This window comes from Echeneis naucrates, chromosome 23 (assembly GCF_900963305.1).
Source record: "Echeneis naucrates chromosome 23, fEcheNa1.1, whole genome shotgun sequence".
Classification (NCBI taxonomy): Eukaryota; Metazoa; Chordata; class Actinopteri; order Carangiformes; family Echeneidae; genus Echeneis; species Echeneis naucrates.
The window spans coordinates 840,701-859,131 of NC_042533.1; the positions used below are offsets into that span (position 1 = coordinate 840,701).

The window sequence follows — 18,431 nt, forward strand, 5'->3', positions numbered from 1 at the left end:
ATTGAATGTTTTTATTCCTCTAATGAATGAGGTAGATGTATGATGATCTAAATGCTCCTTGCTCTCATTGGTTGGTGAAAACGTGGGCGTGTCCCACCTGCAGCCACGGCTCCAATCAGACCTTTCTGGCATCCAGAGTCATTGAGGCTGCAGCAGCCCAACATGTCTTTAAGCCTGAAGCTGTGTGAAGGCCTGCAGGTCTCAGGATGCTTCAAAACAACTTGGCTGTTTCTTTATCTGTTTTCAAAAAGGTGAAAGTCTGAACTCAAAGACATTTGTAGCGTTGATGTGTCAGAATTCAAGATGTGAAGCTTCAGCTGTAATCCGGCCAACACGTATTTTGAAGCGTCATGAGGCCTGAAACACTGAGCTGGTCAGGGGTTGTGTGGGTGGGGGGTGGGGGGTTGCAGGTAACGTTTTGATCTAAAGTTCATAAGCAGTATATGAACATTCAATGAAAACATGGTTTATAAAACATCATGGTAGAAGCAGATTTAAGCGTTTGGGTTAGGTTGGTGTGTAGCCAGATGTTGAACCACAACATAAAAATATAAGATGAATTCATATAAAATGTTTTCATAAGACATGTTAAAAACTTTGCAAATACTAAACTATTATATCTGCTTCCAGCTACATTATGTGTTATAAACTGTTGTGAATGTGAATATACTGCTTATTGAGTGGAACTTAAAGGCTAGCAGTTTTCCTCTGCTTCCAGTGTTTGTGCTAAGCTAGGCTAGGCTAAACACATTCTGGACCTATCTCTGTACTGGACTCAGATTTAACTGAATATGTTCTTCCCACCTGAGTGTCTGTAAAATGGAAAATGAAAGCATTGAAGAGACAATTGCAGCTGCAGCCAACTGGAATGATTCATTCACAGCAAGAAGAAATTATTTTACCTTACTGAATCAAATCTGCTTCTTTTTCTCTGTATGGCATGATGACCAGTGAAATGTAAAAGAAACCAGTTCAGCCAGTGATACACCAGCTTTGAGTCTGGTATGAAAATGGTCTGAAGTGGTTTCTTACAGTCCAGAAACCCACAGCATCAGCGGGAGGAAGGGGACGGGGCAGGGGTGGGGGTGATGCCAAATGTAAAGTAAAAACTAAAAAGCCTTAAATGAATAAAAGTGGTGCAATTTTGTAACAGCAAACTGAAACGTGGAATCATTCTGGATTAGAAAGGATCTTGTAACAGGAGCAAGTTCTGTTGGATTCAAGTGTGAGTGAGGAAACATTTATACATATATAAAAGAAAATATCGGATTCGAGTTCAATTTCTGTATATATTTGATTTACATGTAGTATGTGGATACACTATCAAAGAAAAACCCCGAACAGAAATATAGTCAGTAAAGTGGTGTACAATCATGACATTATAATTACTTTTAAATAATGATACGTTTGAATTTAATGCAAAAGATAATATTTGTAAATCTGATTTAAAATATTGAATGATATAATGGTTCGAAATATGAGGTATACTAAATAATAAATAAGAGTAATGAATAAATAAATCAATATTTCCATAAATAATTGACATTTTAAAAGAGGAGCCCCGGAGACGCCCCTGCGCGTGACGTAACGTGTCAGTCAAACCGCCCGGGCATCTGCGCATGACGCTTCGTTGCCATGGTAACGACGACAGCGCCCGGAGCCGACCTGGAGTTTAGCTGCCGGTTTACGGTTTGCTGTACGGTTTTAAAACACCTGCTGAACTAAACTAAACTAAACTAAACCAATCCCGCATGTTGTTGTCGTCATGACTCGTCGTGTTCGTCCCGCGTTGACGGCGCCATGACGGTCCGCTTCAAGGTAAGTCGGCAGCAGGTGTTAGCGTTAGCTACGGACTAGCTGCTGCTAACGAGCATTAGCCACCTTACAGCTAATCACTGATCTGATATTTATGTTGTCGTGAACTCAGCGGTGGTTGTTGGTCGATGAATAAGATTCAGTTTAAATCGCTGAACCAGAGCCGAGACTGCAGATTCAGGATTTATGCGATTTAATGTGATGCAAGCAGCTAATCCAGCTAATCATCAGATAGAATAAACCCAGCAGCTGCTGTCCTGAGTCCCGAGGCTATGATATTAATCATAACTTTAGTTCTACTCTGTGTGGTTTTGTTGAGTCAAATCACGTTTGGACAAACATGTTAGACACACACACACACACACACACACACTTGTGTCTTTGTGTGTTTGTCAGTGTCAGAGTGAATACCAGAAGAGCTACCGGGCTCCCCGGACCAGGAGTGTGTCTCCTCAGCGCTGCGTCCCGTTTGGTGGCCAGATGGGTAAGAGTCCAGAGAGGAGCTGAGCTCTGTCAGTCAGCCTGCCAACTCAAACTTAATAATCACATGATCACATCATATATACACAGTATGCAAATATTCTGTATTATACTAAAGCCTAAAGGTCACCTGTTGTTTTGTTGACTCGTGTCTCTCAGGTATCAGCAGAGAATCAAGTCTCCAGCGTCGCAGGAGACTTGGTCCTGCTGGTCTTGCTCAGTCCTGCACTTCTCTTCTCGGTCCACCTGATCCACAGCAGCCCTTTACTGGACCAACTGCTCGTGCTCACAGAAGATCACCTTCCGCTCGTAGGTCATCCACATTGGCTGTCAACGTATAGTGTAGCTGAAGGAGAAGATGTTGTGGCTTAGGAGGTAGAGTGGGTCCCAAAGAAGTCCAGTGCAGACAACAATCTGCTGTTCAGTGTTGTTTGATGTACAGCCAACTTTATTTTGACCCCAATGGTTAGCCTAAAAGAAGAAATAACAACGAAAATCACACACTAATTATAGTAATTACAAAAGGATAAAGGATTAGTTCCTTTCCTCTCAGGTACTGTGACTGGAGTGTTTACACTCCTCCAGATTACTGTGATCTTATGTTTAGTCACACTAAAGTAACAACAGCTTCACTTCAGGAGTCAGCAAAGAGGTGAAGATGAAGTCGACAAAGCAGGCACCATCAGGCTCTGCTCCAATCAGCGCCTGACAGCTAACCCAAAACAAAGGAGAGGTGAACAGCACCACCCTGAGGCAGAGAAGGCAAACAACAAAAACATTAACATCTATTAACCGCAAACTATGACTCAGTTGGGTCAGTTCACAGCTGATGCTAATTTTAATCCCCTCATTCTTAGCTTAGTCACCAATAATCTGTATGCGTGCGGACTGGAGGAGCTGTGGAATTACTCAAAAAGAAGCCACACAAAAGGCCCCTGGGGTTCAAACCTAGAACCTTCCCGCTGTGAGGCAACAGTGCTAACCGCAGTGCACCTACACAAAAACAAAAGCAAAACTAAGATGAGACAGAATAGATAATATCATTTGCGTTGATGTGTTAGCACTTAGTTTATTCTGTGAACACGTCCAAATGCATGATGTTTGTCCGTATATTTAACTTTGAATTTGTTAATAAAGTTCTGTTCGTCTTCATCAGCAGCTGCTCGGAGCCGCTCAGCCCAGAGGAAGGAGTCTTCCCTGGACTCAGAACCTCCTGAGTCTCGAACAGACCCCAAATCTCCTGCAGAACCAGAAAATTTAGCTGGGCCACAACCCACAGCAGATCCTGGACCTCAAGACACTGGACCACATCGTGCTCCAGAACCAGGAAGGCCTGGGAATTCTAGTAAATCCACATCAGACACAGTCCAGACCACAAGTATCTGGACAGTCCCGTATTTGTTGTACTATCTGTTTTAAGGATTTAATTTTGAATGCACTGTCTCCTCAGAAAAGCCCCACCCCTCCCAGCCTGACAGCCAACCACAGCCCGGCCCTTTGACAGCAGCCAATGAGGTGAGAGCATGAAAAACTGTCTTTTTTTTTGTTGTTGTTGTTTTTTGTTTTTTTAAGAGAAGGTATTGGGACTAACAAGATCTCCTCTCTCATGCTGCAGCCTGAGCATGCACTGAGGTGGAGGACGGGGCTCAGGTCAGGAGGTCAGAGGTCAGAGTACCACAGACAGTTCACTTGGAAGAAACCTGCCACTACTGTGTCACCCATCCTGACTGCAGAACAGCAAGTAAATACTACAAATACCACCTCAAACCACTATAGAGTACAACTACACACTGAATACACTGACTTCTGTGAACCCCAGGAAAACTCCCACAAACACATCTTCAGCCCAAAGACTGATCTTGAATGATGTGAGATTTTTTTTTTCAGGAACAAATGAACAGCACCTGTTGTCTTTGAATTAACTTTGTGTTGACTGAACAGACAGGCTGAATCTGTGTGTAGTTCAGCTGAGTGTCCACCAGGTGGAGGCAGCCGTTTGCTCGCCGGCTCACATTGATTCTGTTTGAAAAGTCGCTGATTTGACATTTAATTGATTTAGTATTGAAGGAATCGATGCTGTTGACCTTTGACCCCCACCACCACTGCAGGTGCTGTACTCCAGCAGCAGATCTGTCCCTCCCTTTAAGAAGAATCCAGTTACCATGGCAACGGAGTACCAACTGAGTTTCCAGGGTCTGACCCCTCCCGCCGCACCCCGCCTTCGGAAACATCTGGAGCATCAGCGAGTCCCGCTGTTCCACACACACACGGTACACATGCTGTGGGTGAATCTGTACGTATCCATATGAACACACACTCACACAAAGATGGCGGATGCTCTTGTCACCTACTGGCCGATGAAGCTACCGTTGGTTAAATTGGTGCAAACTGAAAAGAAGCTCTAAAAAATGACTGTTTATTTATTCCTGAACTCTTTTCATCTCTAGAGCAACAAAAAGAGGAGGGAGGAGTCACAGATGAAGCCCCGTCCCAGTCATGAGGTCCCCACCCCTCCGGATGATGATGCCACACCTCCTCCTTCTGCTCAGGTGGACAGAGGATACAGGTGTGTGCATTGTGTGCGTGCATGTGTGTCTGTGTGCAGTGTGACTCCTTTGTGTTGATGAACTCGTCTGTCTGTCTGACAGGATGTTGACAGAGTATCAGTCCAGCTTTCGTTCTCCCCTCTACAGGAGTCCAGAAAAAGGCGGAGCCACAGACGGCGACATCCTTCAGGTCAGGACTCAGTAAGACAGATGGGGACCTATAAAGGGGGAGGGGCCAGTTACTCTGTGGATTCCAGGTTCATTAACGTACTTTGACATTTGTGACTAAGATAAAGAATTCAGCAGGCCTGCAGACTAATTCAGACCTGTCCCAGACAGGATGCAACTCAAGCCAACGCCTGACGTGTAGTATGACAGCTTGCTTGTTCATTAGTGATTTCAGTGGAACATAGAAATCTGACAGTAACACATCACAGTGCGTAATGGGATTTGGATAAAACCAAACTAAGTAATTGTTCTTCAGTAACGTTGGTGAATAAAACAGCTTCATTCTTTTCATTAAGGCCAAAATTAGTGAGTGAAATTTTACTGAGCAGCTGAAGCTGCAGATGAAACATCCCAACTTCAAAGTCTACGCAACTTTCTACACAAGTCACATAAGTGCTGAGAGTTGAAGGACAAACCTGGAAAAAACTGTTTTATACACACAAGACAGACTGAAATGTCAATCTTTTAAACGATCACCACACAGCTGATGTGAGTTCAGAGTTGCAGATGGTTTCTGTGTTTTTGTTGGATTTGATGACGAAATGTCTTTTTTGTGTGTTACTGAAAAGTTTGTAACTTTGACTTAAGTTGAGTTGAAGATTTAAACCTGTTGGATATTTGATGACTTCGTCTCTGTTGTGGTCATCAGGGGATTTGCACAATGTCGCCCTGCTAACTAAGCTGTGTGTCACTGATGGAAAACCAGAGTGCTGAGTTTCATCAGTGAAACCACAGAGCTTCATTTCAGGGAAACAACATACTGTTAGTCACACACAGACACACACAGGTAGGTTCCCAGTCGTTTTGTGAAAAGTGTCGTTGCAAAGGATGAACTCTTTTCTTTGCTGACACCAGATCACCTGAAAACATCAAACCTTTGTGCAGTAATCCCTGAATATGTGCAGGAAACGTTTCTACAACTGTTGATTTTACGTTTTTGTTTCCAGCAGTTGAAGGATGATTTTACGTGTAGCACACGGCGACATGTCAGACTCTGGATGCGCCGTCTGTTCACAGAAAATCAAACCTGTATCTTCATTGAGCTGCATTTTACCATCGAACCTCAAAACTCTTTCAGAATCAAGATCATCAGTATTCCTTAACAAACATCATTTCCCATAAACCCCAAACATCTCTGGGCTCAAAGTCACAGCTCGAGTCCAGTAAATAAAGATGGATGCAGCTGCTGTGATGTCACCTGCAGCTTTCTGAAGCTCGCCATCTTGGCAGTGCCAAACCCCGCCCCCTGACTCCCAGCTAATATGTTTGTTTTGTGCTCTTCTCCCCTGTGGAATACAGAGGCATACGGACGCTTTTGGACATTTTCTAATTATAATTTTTTTGATATAGAATTTTTAAAAGCAAAGTGCTTTCAGCTGCAGTTAATATACAATATACAAGAATATACATGGATATTGTTTCAGGCAGCCAATACGTGTGCAGACAAACAGAGATGCTGCTGATGGTGATGAAATGAAATGTAAACTTCTTCTGACATACAGACCAGATAGAAGAAGTGACAGCAGCTCTCTCACATGTGGCCTGATTTTCTGCAGATTGATCTTATTGTGTAACCAGCTGATGATAAGTGAACTCCTCATGACCTCTAAACATGAATAAGACCCTGAGAGCTGCTCCATCGAGGAGGGGATCTGTCAGCTGACGTCACGTCCTGACGCGTCAGAGGAAACGAGTTACGGCTCGTATTGGGTTGAGGTTTTGCTGGGGGACAGACTGTGGTCCGGGTCTGGACTGGTGTCAGGTTACTGCTGGGTTTACCAGAAGCATCGGGCTGCGTCACAGACATCACAACTGACATTAACGATGCGGTCAATGCAGAACTTTCCGTTTGATGAACAGTTTATTTTTACTCTGCAGCTGTTTGAAGTGGTTTTAGCAACTGTTGTTTGTTCTGGATCCAAATTCAACGCTGTAACAAATCAAAGCCATCGATTCGTTTGACGGCAGTCGCTGCCTCACGTGTCGTCGTCCAGGTGATGCAGCTGAGGCAGCAGGCCTCGTCATACCGCCGCCGCGCCTGGGGAACCAACTTCTCCAGACATCACCTGAGCCAACTGCAGTCGGAGAACAATGCATTGTGGGAACCGACAGACACCACAGACTCAGCCACCGACTCAGCCACCGACCACCCCACCCCACGCCTGACCTTTGACCTCTGCCAGGATCCAGACAGCCGCAGAGCTTCCTGTGTGGAGCCTTTGGATCTGTCCAGGTCAGAGACGATTTTCACCATCACATCTGTCCATCATGCCTCACACATCTTTGTTGCTCAGTTTTTTAAGTTTGTCGGTCTGTGTGTGTTGTGTTTAAAGCCACTCCGCTGCTTCCAGTAAGAGGTCCTCCATCGTGGGCTCAGGAGAAATCAACAACACAAACAAGAACACACAAATGAAAGCACAAGCATCCCAAAGTCCTCCAGGAGGAAAACACACAGCTTGGGGAGAAGAAGAAGGCGATGCGTCAGGAGGAGGAAATTCAGACGGGTGAGTTTCTTCAGGTTCAGAGGCCACAGGAAGTGACAGACACTCTGGGGAGCCGTTACAGAAGTCTGTCCCAATATGTGCGAAGTCTGAAGCTGTGTTTGTGTGTCTGTGTCTTCAGAGAGGAGGGAAGGTTACCGACTCCCAGGATGAAGATGAGACCAGGTCAGCGAACTCATCACGATCTCACCACACCTGCTACCGGTACACACACACACAATCCCAAACACACACACACACACACACACACACACAGCTGAAGCCTCTGGCCTGTTTGTCCAATAGGAGGTGCTCTTCTCGTAGGAAAACTGAAGCCCAGTGACGAGTGTTCTCCAAACAAACAGGTAACTGGAATCATCCTGGAAACCTGGAAATCCTTCCAGTCCTGGAAAATTAGAGGGATAATCCCAAACATTGGACGTGTTGTCCTGAGAATTAATTTTGACTTGAACTTTGGGCTGATGGGTAGAAAAAAGTCATGTCATCAAAGAATCTGCTGATTATTTTGGTTTGATCCGGAGGCTTGTTTGTCCTCAGAGGTCTGGGTCAGCCGTTTCCATGGCAGCGGTGGGCGACACCGAAGATGACGTGCCAGTCAAACGTAGAGAGGCGTGGTCAGAGAATAACCCCGCCCCGGCCTCTGGTTCCTCCCCCGACCACAAACCGCCCTCCAAAGCTATCAGGATGAAGCAAACACCCCCGCCCCCTTTGGCCCCTCCCCCACCGCACTGCATCCAGGGCACACTGAGACACCCTGACTTCCAGCACAACGGTGAGTGCATGGTTGCCATAGTTACAGCTGTGGTAACTTGTTTACAGGTGACTGTGTAGAGTGTTGTGTGTCCTCAGGTGATCTGGGTCTGAGGTTCAGGGCGCCGCCATGTTCAGGCGGCGGCTGCGGCTCCGACGAAGGTGAATCTTCTGCCTTTATTAACGAAATCACATCTTAAACGCTGAACTGCCTTAATCTTGTTATCCCGTTGCCTAGACGACCGCCTCTCTGTGATGTCATGGCGCTCAGCAGCCTCCTGCTCCATGGCATCCGCCGTCCTGGAGCGTGCTCAGAAGAGACGAGCGAACTTCTGGGGGAAGAGATGACGGCGGCTGTTGCCATGGAAACCAGCATGTTGTTTTTAGAGCTGATGGATTAGTTTATGAACCAGAGCTGTAATTAGTCCGAATCACGTGTTTCTAGATGGTTTTATAAATAATGATGGAACTTTAGTGATGACAGCAGCAGCCCGGTTCATTGTTTTGGGGCAAAACCAGAAAAATCTTTTTGTATTTTTTTATATATTTAGAATAAAATTAAAAGATCCAAATATCTAAAATTTAAACTAAGAATTTTTGCAGATTGTGCAGCTAAACATAAATTAAATTAATTTGAACTAAAACAAATCGTCAAAGTTGTTCATGCTTCGTTGCATCATGAAACTGGAAATATCCACAAAAACTCAGTTAATATTTCTGTCGGAGCGCCGTCAGGCAGGAGAAGAACAAACATCATCACTTCCACCGGACGGGGAGAAAGAATGACCACCAGCACACATTACACAAAGTACACACACACCCTGTTGACCTGCAGATAATCTGTGAATTCCCCTCATCACAACTTCAGGCCTGAATCAACAACATAGAGTGTGCGTTTGTGTGTTTATGCTGATAAATTCCTGCTGTAAAGTTGGAAAAAATAAAAAATGTTGTGAGTCATCAAAAGATTTTTCTTTTTTTCCAGCTGACGCTTTAATTTCAGAACATTTAGATATGAAAACACTTTTCAGAGCTTCAAGTTTTCATTTTATGTCAAAATTCAGCGTACTGAAGTGATACAGAATATTTACATTCAGTATGAAGTGCACACTGATGAGATAAAACACTTTTAAGAGGTTTTAGATTCTTATGTGCACGTTTCTCTAATTCATTACATTTATATTTTATACACTTTTTGTATTTAGACACTCACAGATGATCTGGTCGTTTATTTTGTGTTGATCCATCCAGACAGTGAAACCACACATCGCATCTGATGCAACACAACATTTATTCAGGAAACTCCACTTTTATTTAAAATCAGATTCATTTCAGTCAAAATTTGTTCAAATCAAATCTAATTTAGTCATAAAGCACTTAACTGGAGGGACTTTGCACTCGGAACAGGTCCGGACCAAAATCTGGAATTATTCAAAGACAAAGTTTAATAGGAGAGAGGTTTCAAATTCTACTGTGAACTTTAACGGGAGCCGATTCAGAGAAGCTAACGGCAGAAAAGTGAACTTTTTGTGCAACAACAGTCGTCCAGTCCAGAATAAAAAAAATGCATGCACTAGTTTTTCTGCTTCCTCTTGAGGCCGGATGTTTCTGATGTTCACAGTAATTTGTAGCTGAAAGATGGCCGACCTGGAGACTCGTTTTCCTCTGATGAACAAACTTTGTTTTAATCAGAAACATCAGGTTACATCTGCAGCTTCAGTTGAGCTGCAAAGCTTCTCACCTCTGGAGGAGTCACACCTCTTTTCTGAACAATGATGGAAAAATGACCCGGCCACTCGATCCGTCGGTTCACAACCTGGAAACTCCTGACAGGAAAATACTGATGTCAACAAGGTGGAAGGGAAAAATGGCTGTTTCTGGTTTGGCAGCGATCAGGGAGCAGGTGCTAACTGATAAATAGGATTTCCTCAGTCAGCCAGTCCTGGTGGACTGGTTTCCTTGTGGAGTCCCCCAGGGCTCCACCCTGGGCCCCGTCCTCTTCTTTTCAATTAGCCTCAAATGAACCATCCAACAGTCACCTGACTCTTTGCTTTTTGGTTAAAGCAGATATTTATTGGTCCAGATCACAGCTTGAGCTGTAACTGGTTGGTTCTCCTGGCTGACACTGTTTCATTTATTTTCATTTAGAGGTGAAGGTGAACAGGGCATTTGGTCGGGAGTCCTGCTCAGGTTCAGTGTGAAGGCTCCAACTGTTCAGCCATCAGGCCGCCAACACGATGCAATTCACGTAGAGAAACTGTGAAGTTGACTGAGGGCCGATCTACTTCCTGTCTCAAGTCCTTTATCTCAAGAACACCCAAAACTAACCTGAAATTTAGATTTTTACTTTCATTTGAATAAAAATGAAAGAGAACTAATGGCACTCGGTCATATTGTTAGCATTTAGCTTATTAGCATAACAGCACTAATGGTGTGTTTGCATGAACTCAAACTCTCAGTTCTCATTATGTGTGTTAGTTTTCAATGAAAAACTCACATTATTCGTATTTACACTGACGATAACAAGAAACTAATTTTGCACCAGAAAACAAACATATGACGTCATCATTACATCATTAGAACACGGTTTGTTGATATCTGATCATTTTAATGACAACACACTTTGAATTGTTGCGTAATACAACAAAAACTATCCAACAGTTCAAACATCTACGTGTTTAGTCTGTCTGAGGGAAGTTTAAACAACAACGCTCCAGTTTCTAATCACCAGAGTACACACACACTTAAACAGAGGAAATTATATCGTTGGGAAAGCAAATTTTGGAAGATGGATGACAAAAAATATTAGCGGTCGTCGTTACACCTTGCCTGACTGACATTGTTTCCTTTGTGTGCAGATGACAGTAAGCAAAGACCTGACCTGTATTTGCATGTGATGGGGTTTTTTGTCTGGTTACCTGTCCTATATTCCTTCAGAGGGGGCGGACTGTTGATGGGTATAAAAAGGGGCAATGCTGAAGCTTCTTCACAGCAGCTTCTTCCTTCAGGTGAGAAACCAAATGACAGATTCACTGAAGAGTCGAAGACTCAACGTTTTCTTCATCTTTTGTTTGTTTTATGTCTTGCAGGTGAAAAACTCAGTGACTTCTCCTTCTGAAAGGATTAACATCATTTATCTTCGAGAAAGATGAAGCTCAACGCCACCACACTCACCTCTGCCGCCGCAGTCGTCCTGCTGCCGCTGCTCCTGATTGGCTGGATGGAGGAGGGGGCAGCGCTGCCCCATGACCTGCCGCTCAGCCCGCCACTGGGAAACCCGCAAACCTACGAAGCCGTCCGCCAAGTGTCGCATCACGTAAGGGCTTCACCTCAATTACATTACCAGTTCTACTTTTTAGTCACATTTTCAGTTTGCTGATTTGACCTTTGATGAGTCGTTCGCTAATACTAAATTTAAAACAATTTAAACAGCAAAATGACTCCTGAAATTATTCAAATATTAAACTTAGTGAAATAAATGATACATTAACAGGTAAGACTCACATCTTTAAACTTCTTTAGTTGTTGAACCTTGAAAATATTTTAGACTTCAGTATTTGTAGAATCATAATTTTACATTTTGATTATTTTTGAATGAGAAAAAAGAAAACTGAATCAAACAGCCAACAGCAGAAGTTTTCTTTTCTGATGTGATGTTGATGTGTTCGTCCGTTCAGGCTCAGAGGCAGCAGATGGACGGCGACTCCAGCAGCCGGCTGATGCCGAGAGTCGACGTCAACCAGGTGAGTCTAAACTCAGACCACAATCTGCTTCTGTTCAAATACTGGTCTCCGAAATCCCCTGACCTCTGACCTCTGACCTCTTCCAGGACCACCTGAACATCTGCTGCCTCCACGCCAACATCCTCGACTTCTACCTGAACAACATCCTGCATTACCACAACAATGAGAATCCCAGCATGCACCGGCTGAAGACCGACCTCTCCCGGGTCAGCGAGGACCTGAAGGCTCACGGCTGCGTAAGTCCTCCAACCTGCACCGACTGAACCGAAGACACACTCTCAGACTTCTGATTGTTGTTGGAGAGGACTGAATGAGTGGAGCAGTGGTTGTTTTTCTGAGCGTCTCTTTGTAGCACGTTGCGGTTGATCTTATCACTCACAGATCAGACTTTCTGTGGTTTGGCTCAGAGAAAGTCGGCACATCCAGCAGTAAGATGGATGGAAGTGATAAAAGTTGTAAACCTCCTTCATCCATCTCTCTCCAGAATGTGACACATTACCATGATCACCATCACACCGTGGAGTTCCGCAGGAAGCTCACCAGGGTACTTCACCATTTCATCAACAAACGTTTTTAAGGGCTTATTGGAGAATATCACCAGTTTTTACTTCAGATTGTGTTTCTATTGTTTCTAATGTGTGTCTGTTTGCCTCAGATGGGGGGCAAGCAAGGGATAAACAAAGCTGTGGGAGAGATCGACATCCTGTTCACCTTCCTGCAGGACTTCTGCGTCCAAAGCTCCCTGAACAGAAGCAGAGCTGCCGCCAACGCCACCGAACACTGAAGCCTCCAGATTCCTCTAACTTATCACCTTTTTACATTTTGTACTCTCCACATTTATACATTTATTTATTCCAGTATTTAATTTGAGAGACTATTTAAGACTTTTGTATATTTATATTAAAAACTCAAGTGTGACTAATTAGCTCTATTTATTGATCCGAATGTTTCCACACTGGAAGGATTTTGGTGTCGATCACGTTGCCACGTTTTGGCCAACAGTTTCATTATTTACATGTTTACTGTTACACAAAATTTACATGAAACAAATAAAGTTTTCTTCTGATACGAAACTTTCTTTTTCTGACTGTTCAGTCTAAATACGACCGTAAACGAGCGCTTGGTTTGGTTGAGTCGACGGGTTTAAAGGTTCAGGACGACAACAACAACAGCAGCTGCTCAGTCCAGATAGACGCTGACGCCAAATACAGAAGATGAGTCATGAAGATTTATTGGTATTGGTTCTCTGAGCAGGTGGACAGGAAACATTGTTGATTTTTGATTTTTAATAAAGTTGAAAAAAAAAATCCCACAGAGAGTAAAACTGTCAAAGAAGAAGAAAAAACAAAGAAGATGAAATAGAGTTGAACTTATCCTCTAAAATCAAACCCCTCCTATTGTCCATTTCTCTTTACATCTAAAAAATGAACATCATGTTGTATTTCAAACTCAGCAGGGAGGAGGAGGGACATTTTCCCATAGACTTCAGTACTGTTCAAATCAGTCAGAAGTCAGATGGGCAGAAACTCAGTAAGTATTCTGGGCGACGATATTCACAAAATTTCAGAAAGAAAATCGTAACACAATTTATTACTTATGTTTCAACCCTCAAATAAAAGAAAAAGACACAAACACAAACTGACTGTTACACAACATATTCACTTTGATTTCTGCTGTTTTGCGCTTCTGAAATAAAGAATCGTTGTCAGCTGATATTTGAATGTTCATTTAATCAGAGACAAAATTCGATGTGAGACATTCAAACCTTCTGACTCATATTTCAGACTGCTGCGGAAAACTGCAGAAACCACAACAGGAGACCTACTTTTCTACTTTCAATGTGGGTTCAGTTTCAGCGCGTTGGCTTCGGTGTGTTTGTGTGTTATAAATGGATGCGTTGCTGCTTGTTTGTGTACCTGGGTGTGTTCATGGGGGGGTGAGGAGTGTTCCTTCACCTCTGCATGACCGAAGAAGACCTGAACAACACGATCACACCAGACTTCAAGAAAAAGCTTAAATTTGTAGAAGGTTAAATTAAGACAGGATGGACACAGCCTCAGAACAACGAGGACTCCGATCTGGTTCTCAGTTTCACATCGTTGTGTAACTTTTGGTTTTCTCTGTCTGTTTGTCTGATTAAATCAACAGTCTGAAGATTTCATTTTCTTTTTAAAGACGGAGATTTTACTTTTTTAAAATTAATCTCAAATTAAGACGCTGGTTTGTGTTCAAGAGCTGCAACCGAACGGTTCTATAGAAGACCCGGATCTGGATCTCAGTGTGTCTGTTGAACAGAAAACGTTACCTGTATATATTCTGATGATGAAAGATGATTCTATATTTTTATGGCAAAATTATTGTTATTGAACACGAACTGGAAATGTCATTAATGTCAACTTGTTAATGACTTTAATAGAAGATGTAATAGACAAAAAAAAGAGCTGCCCTTGAGAAGTAGATCCAACTTTCAGAAGGACTCAGCAGACCTCACAAAGCTGGAAACACGAGAACAAGCACAACTCTTTCCCTTTCAGCAGGGGGCAGGGCCATTTCATTCCTGGGGATTTCCGACCCAGGTGAGGTGACACCAGGAAGTAGAAATAACTGGAGTTTCCTTGAAGCTTGTGTGTCAGTGTGTGAGGTAAGAATCTATATTTAGCTGAGATCTTTGTGTTGAAACTGAACGGCCCATCAGGGACCTGAACCGGAACCTGAACTCTGCGAAGCCACACAAAAATTTGTATATTCAGGAACCAGCTGAATAAATTTAGAATCGATCAAATAAAATAATAAATAAAAAGTGAAAGAAAATACATTTTCTTTCTGTGTCCTTTAATAAAGGAATCAGAGCAGCAGCCTTTTGCTCAATTCTTCTGAATGGTTTTAGTTATTTCATCGTTGTGATTCCAGTAAAGTTAAAGGTTCTGCTTAGAAGTTCTGCTATCGCTGCTTGGCTAGCATTAGCATCAATAGCTGTTGCCAAACATTTTACGGACATAAATATCACGTCCTCTGGCTAACTGGCTAACTGTTAGCATGCTAGCTTCAGGTGAAGCAAAACAAGATGGCTGACTTGCTCCTCAGATGTCAGTAAGTAAAAAGACAACGCTTCATCCTCGACTCAAGTTTCGTCTGATCATGCTAACTTTAGCTATGTAGCAGTAGCGAAGCGTCCCATGATGCACTGCAGCTGATTGCCTCTTGGTGAAGCAGTAAGACAGTCGTTGCGGCTGTTTGACCTCGTTACTGATCTCTTTTCCAGCAACATCAGCGAACTCAAAAACTCTCGCGCTGTAGCAGCTTGAGGTTGTGAAGATTCTTCTTCTTTGGTGCTGAGACGCCGACATCTTCGCAGATATAATCTGGGTCGGACGGCGACTGAGCTCTGAAACTCTGCTGAGTCAAGGTTTCCTTCAGAGATCTAACCCAGTTTTATCTGACCGCAAAATCTAAACACCAAAACCAGGTTTCACCCAAAAAAGGCCTGATAACACCAACAGGAAGTGACATCATCCCAGACGCCACTGTTAGTGTAATCTGATGACTAGGCAGAAAGGTGAGCAGGACAGATTAGGAGGACAAGAGAGGAGGTGAGGAAGACAAGAAGGGGGGACGCATCAGAAACATGGGAGAGGAGGAAATGACGGAAAAACGAAAGGAGGGAAAAGCCCAAAGAGAGGAGGAGGAGGGAAAACTGAGGATTAAGGAATGAGGAAAGAGGAACACTGAAAGAGAAGAAGAAGACACAATAGAGTGAGAGGAGGGAGGACAGGGGGCAAAGGTCAAAGGAGGCAATGAGGGGAGAGAAGGAGAGAAGAGAGAAGGAAAGAAGGAGAGGAGTGACGACAGCTCAGAGCGTCCTTGGAAATTTTCATGAGTCAACGAAATTAGGAAAGTTCAGAAATGGGAGGGGGGTGGGGGGGTTCAGTATAAATGAAGTGTTGGAAGGTGAAGCTGCTGCACTTAAAGATGCGTCTCCTCCTCCTCTTCCTCGTCTTCATCAGGACGCCGTCTGCTCTTCTGGCCGGGCCTGTTGCCATGGCAAAGACCGAGCGAGGGGTCACCTGCCGGCAGGAAGTTCCTGTGGAGCTGATCCGAGACCTGTGGAACCGGACGGTTCGGCTGATCGACGTACTGCCGGTAAGATCAATAACTGACTACTGGTTCGTCTGCTGATCAATAATATGAAGAAAAACGGCCAGTGATGTTCTGCTGGTCAATATTTCAGCAAAAACTTCTACTGATTTCATTTTCAATATTTCAGTTGAGGTGACACTGATTGACCATCAATAACTTTCATTGGCAAACAGGATTCTGAGTTTCATTTCATTAATGTCAATATTCACATTTATTTATTTTTCTGCTGATCATTGTTCTTTAAATGTTATTTTTATGTTTATTATATCATATTATTATTCAGCCGGACAAAAATAGTGCTGACAATAATTGAACATCAGTCAGGTACTGATAAAGTATCAGTTAAAGAGGGAGATGGTCAAAACAATATGAACACGTTGATCATGTTAATCAGCTGAAAAGCAATAAATGTGTGATGAAAAATATCTGATATTGATGAGCGAAGCAGCGACAGTTCAGATGATGTTCAGGATGTGAAAAAAACAGGAAACTTCATTTACACATTTAGAATCGCATCAACACATGATCAAATATCTTATTTATTTAAGTTTGAAGGAAATTTTGCACCTTAGTTGAAGTTTTGTATTTTAATGTATTTGGGGGGAAATTGTGTATTTTCTCTTTGCAGGACTTTCACACTGTACAAATAATTAACGCACAATAGAAACTTTACAAATATTTTGCTCTGATAATTTATTTTACCTCATTTTACATGATGACTTTATGAAATGTACTTTTACTGAAATGATATAAATAGTAAATATTCCTCAGCTGGATGTTTTGAATTTTCTAAAGAAAAAGGAATAACTGACATATAACGTTTAAAACCTGAATAAATGTCTTTGTCATTTCTCAGAAAGAAGAAAACTTCTCCGGCGGATGGAGGCTGCTGCCCACCTTCTGTACCAGATGTCCCGAGGTCTGTACCAAGTAGCAATTAGCAAGTGTTAGCATGCTAACATGAGATGATGGAAGTGGTAAAACTTTGATCTATGTTAGCATGTTAGCATGAGCTAGCTGTTAGCTGTTGTTAGCTACTGTTAGCCACTGCTAACATGGCTAAAACTCCTGTCTCCACCTCAGCATGTGATTGGCTGGCTGGAGATCAGAGAACTGATTGATCTCTACCAGCAGAGCGTCTTCAGCAGTGATGTCATTCAGAAGCTCCTCCCCCTCCACTACAATGACCTGCTGTACCGACTGCATCACACACTGCAGTCCTGTGTGAGTACACAACTGGAAGCACACACACACAGACACACACTGCAGTTCCACACTGACTGCTTGTTGCATCCGGTTTCAGGTTTCTTCGTCCAAAACTTCAGAAAAGTTCAAACTCATCAAGAAACTTCAGAAAAAAATCAAAAAGGTACAAAACAACAAAAGTGCACCGCTGTCATTATGAACAATAACTGAACTGTTAGCATTCGTTATGATGTTTAAACGATCAGTGTGAATAAAATGACGACTGTTTCTGCAGAAGAACGGAGATGATGTCGCACTGAAGGCCGTCAGAGAGTTCCCCTTCATCCTCAGGTGGATCGATGAGCTGGCACAGCATCACATCTTCTAGGTTCGTCTTCGTCATCTTCATCATCATCAGCGTCACAGTTCTTCAAGTTACTGAAACATTTCTTTCACCAACATTTTTTTTTGTGTTTTAAATATTTTAGAGCAAATTTGTAGCTTTATTTACGAGATAAGTTATTTTTTCAGGTATTTATAATATTTGAGTTTTTACAAATGCAGTATTAAGTCATTTATAAATAAATAAATGTAATATATTGAGTTTATCTTCATATTAATGAATGTGGCTGGACCCAAATCAATAAACAGATCTTTCTCATCTGTGGTGTTGCAGTTTTGAGTTTTGGCTCCATCTGCTGCTCAACCACAGTAATACTGCGTTTCCTCATGACTGCACATAGAAAGGAGAGGAGAGACAGGAAGAGAAAAGGAGGGCAGGGATGGAGTTAAAGTAGGAAGGGAAGAGAAGACAAATGAGCTGAGTGTTAAAACAACCAGGAAATCTTAAAGGTATTTCAAAAAGGAAATGAAAGGAGACCAGCACGGCGGCACAGCGGTTCTCTCTGAAGGTGCTGGTTGGGTTCCCGGCCTGGGGCCTCCAAAGACGTCCTATTTGGGTTCATAGGTGACTCTGAGCTGTCCGTAGGTCTGTCCAGGGTGACCCCGCCCCTCATCCAGAGTGAGCTGGGATTGGCTCCAGAACC

The 18,431-nt window shown here is 43.0% G+C and overlaps 1 protein-coding gene across 7 annotated transcripts; it reads left to right on the plus strand.

The window, feature by feature from the left end:
* Positions 1-1,654: 1,654 nt before the first annotated feature.
* mdm1 (Mdm1 nuclear protein) lies at positions 1,655-9,251 on the plus strand. 7 transcript variants are annotated; one of them, XM_029495203.1, is made up of 16 exons: positions 1,655-1,818; positions 2,212-2,299; positions 2,455-2,604; positions 3,452-3,640; positions 3,746-3,810; positions 3,911-4,036; positions 4,404-4,565; positions 4,743-4,861; positions 4,944-5,031; positions 7,064-7,302; positions 7,403-7,573; positions 7,692-7,774; positions 7,856-7,914; positions 8,108-8,342; positions 8,420-8,482; positions 8,559-9,251. In XM_029495203.1, exons 1-16 carry the CDS (start codon positions 1,801-1,803, stop codon positions 8,666-8,668), a joined length of 1,965 nt encoding a protein of 654 aa, XP_029351063.1. In that variant the 5' UTR covers positions 1,655-1,800; the 3' UTR covers positions 8,669-9,251. The 7 variants fall into 7 exon arrangements, with proteins under 7 accessions (XP_029351063.1, XP_029351065.1, XP_029351066.1 ...); XM_029495205.1 differs by having other exon boundaries at positions 7,874-7,914; XM_029495206.1 differs by having other exon boundaries at positions 7,692-7,735.
* Positions 9,252-18,431: the final 9,180 nt, after the last annotated feature.